We start from the raw sequence: 1,518 nt of genomic DNA on the forward strand, positions 1-1,518 counted from the left end.
ACAGATACTGTAGGCTTGCGATTTTAGGAGAAATGATGCCAGAGAATTTGTTGGAGTTGGCATGGAAAAGTGCGAGGTCGGGGAGTTGGTCTATGAAGCCGTCGAGAGTTGGCGCTGCCAGTTGGAAGCCATTGAAGTCGATGGAGGCGACAGTAGTAGCGGTGAGATTATCCGGCGGGTTGTCACAGTAGAAGCCGGTGTAGCTGCACACATCGGAGCCAACCCAGGTTTTGGTTATTCCAAAGGGGTCAGAGGAGATGGCGCTCTTGAATGTTTGTATTATTGGGTAAACCACGGCCAGTCTTTGGTCGGCAAAGCTTAGTAGTTCGGGTATTATTTCTGGAGGACATTCACATGTTGCTAGGCCTTGGGTTTGATCATGGTGGCAGATTACTTGGTCATTATTTATGAAACAAATAACAAGGAAAAAGAAGAAAAATATTTGGACTAAATGACTGCTAATATTTTGTGGAAAGTTGGTTTCCATTATCTGAAATATGATAAGATACCATGAGAAGATGATGGTTTAACAATAGACATTACATTAAGTGTTTTATAGTTGGTGAAGTGGTTTAATTGACGTACATTATACTTCCATAATGAAGACATTTGCACATGCCTCTCGTTTTGTTTAATTAGTGGATTGAAACCGGTGAGAGTGTGTGTGAATCTAAACTTTGTGCTCTTAAGTTTCCTTTGATATACAAGTATATGCTCCATTATTTATGCGCCTGTACTATAATGAATTTATTCTATTGTTATTGCATACTAAAAATAGTTGACAAGTTTGACCAGATATGAAGTTGGGTGGTTGACAATGTAAGTTTATGGAATACAAAATATATATATTTATATATGTGTGTACATGTATTTGTACATATATTGCACGATAATGCACCACGCGTACCTTTCTCATGTGCTAATTAGTGGGCTGTTTTTTCACACTTAATGTTAGTTCATATGTAACTCATATCCACATAGAAATGATGAAATTAAGGACTAGATTCTCCAACTCAATATGTAGCTTTTGGCTTCAATAAAATCGTTCGCACTAAAGCTAAGTTGGAAAGTTGTTTTTTTTTTTCTCACACACTTTATAAAAGCAAAATTAGTGAGTGCCAAAACAAGTAGTGCGAGACCGATCGCTATATAAATGTATATATATATACATATTATATAATAATTATTCTTCTTATTGGACACAAGAATATGCCACTTTACCTGATCAGCATGATCTCATGAAATTTTTCCAAGCCAATTCACTGTCAAGGAAACTAAAGTTAGAATTAAGTCATTGCAAAAGTAAAATAATTGGTGGAGATTTCTTTGGATGATGGTTTGAGGTACATGACCTATGATTTGTACGAGGACCGTAGTTAATCAAATGAATCTTATCATGGAGTCTTCAGCTAAGCTTCGTAATGAATGGATTTTAAACATTAACATATATAATGTCATTTGAATTGAAAGAAAAATAATTTTCAAATATATATATATTGGAAAAATATTATATTACTG

General features: G+C 35.2%; 1 protein-coding gene across 1 annotated transcript; it reads right to left on the reverse strand.

Annotated features, from left to right (window-relative positions):
• On the reverse strand, window positions 1-688 carry LOC133816177 (uncharacterized protein At4g06744-like; the record flags this gene model as incomplete). The annotated part of the gene is given in 1 exon segment (XM_062248815.1): window positions 1-688. A coding segment is annotated over 1 exon segment (487 nt), but the record flags the coding sequence as incomplete, so codon positions are not given.
• Between the last annotated feature and the right edge of the window lie 830 nt (window positions 689-1,518).

Source organism: Humulus lupulus, chromosome 1, assembly GCF_963169125.1.
Source record: "Humulus lupulus chromosome 1, drHumLupu1.1, whole genome shotgun sequence".
In the NCBI taxonomy this organism is placed as follows: Eukaryota; Viridiplantae; Streptophyta; class Magnoliopsida; order Rosales; family Cannabaceae; genus Humulus; species Humulus lupulus.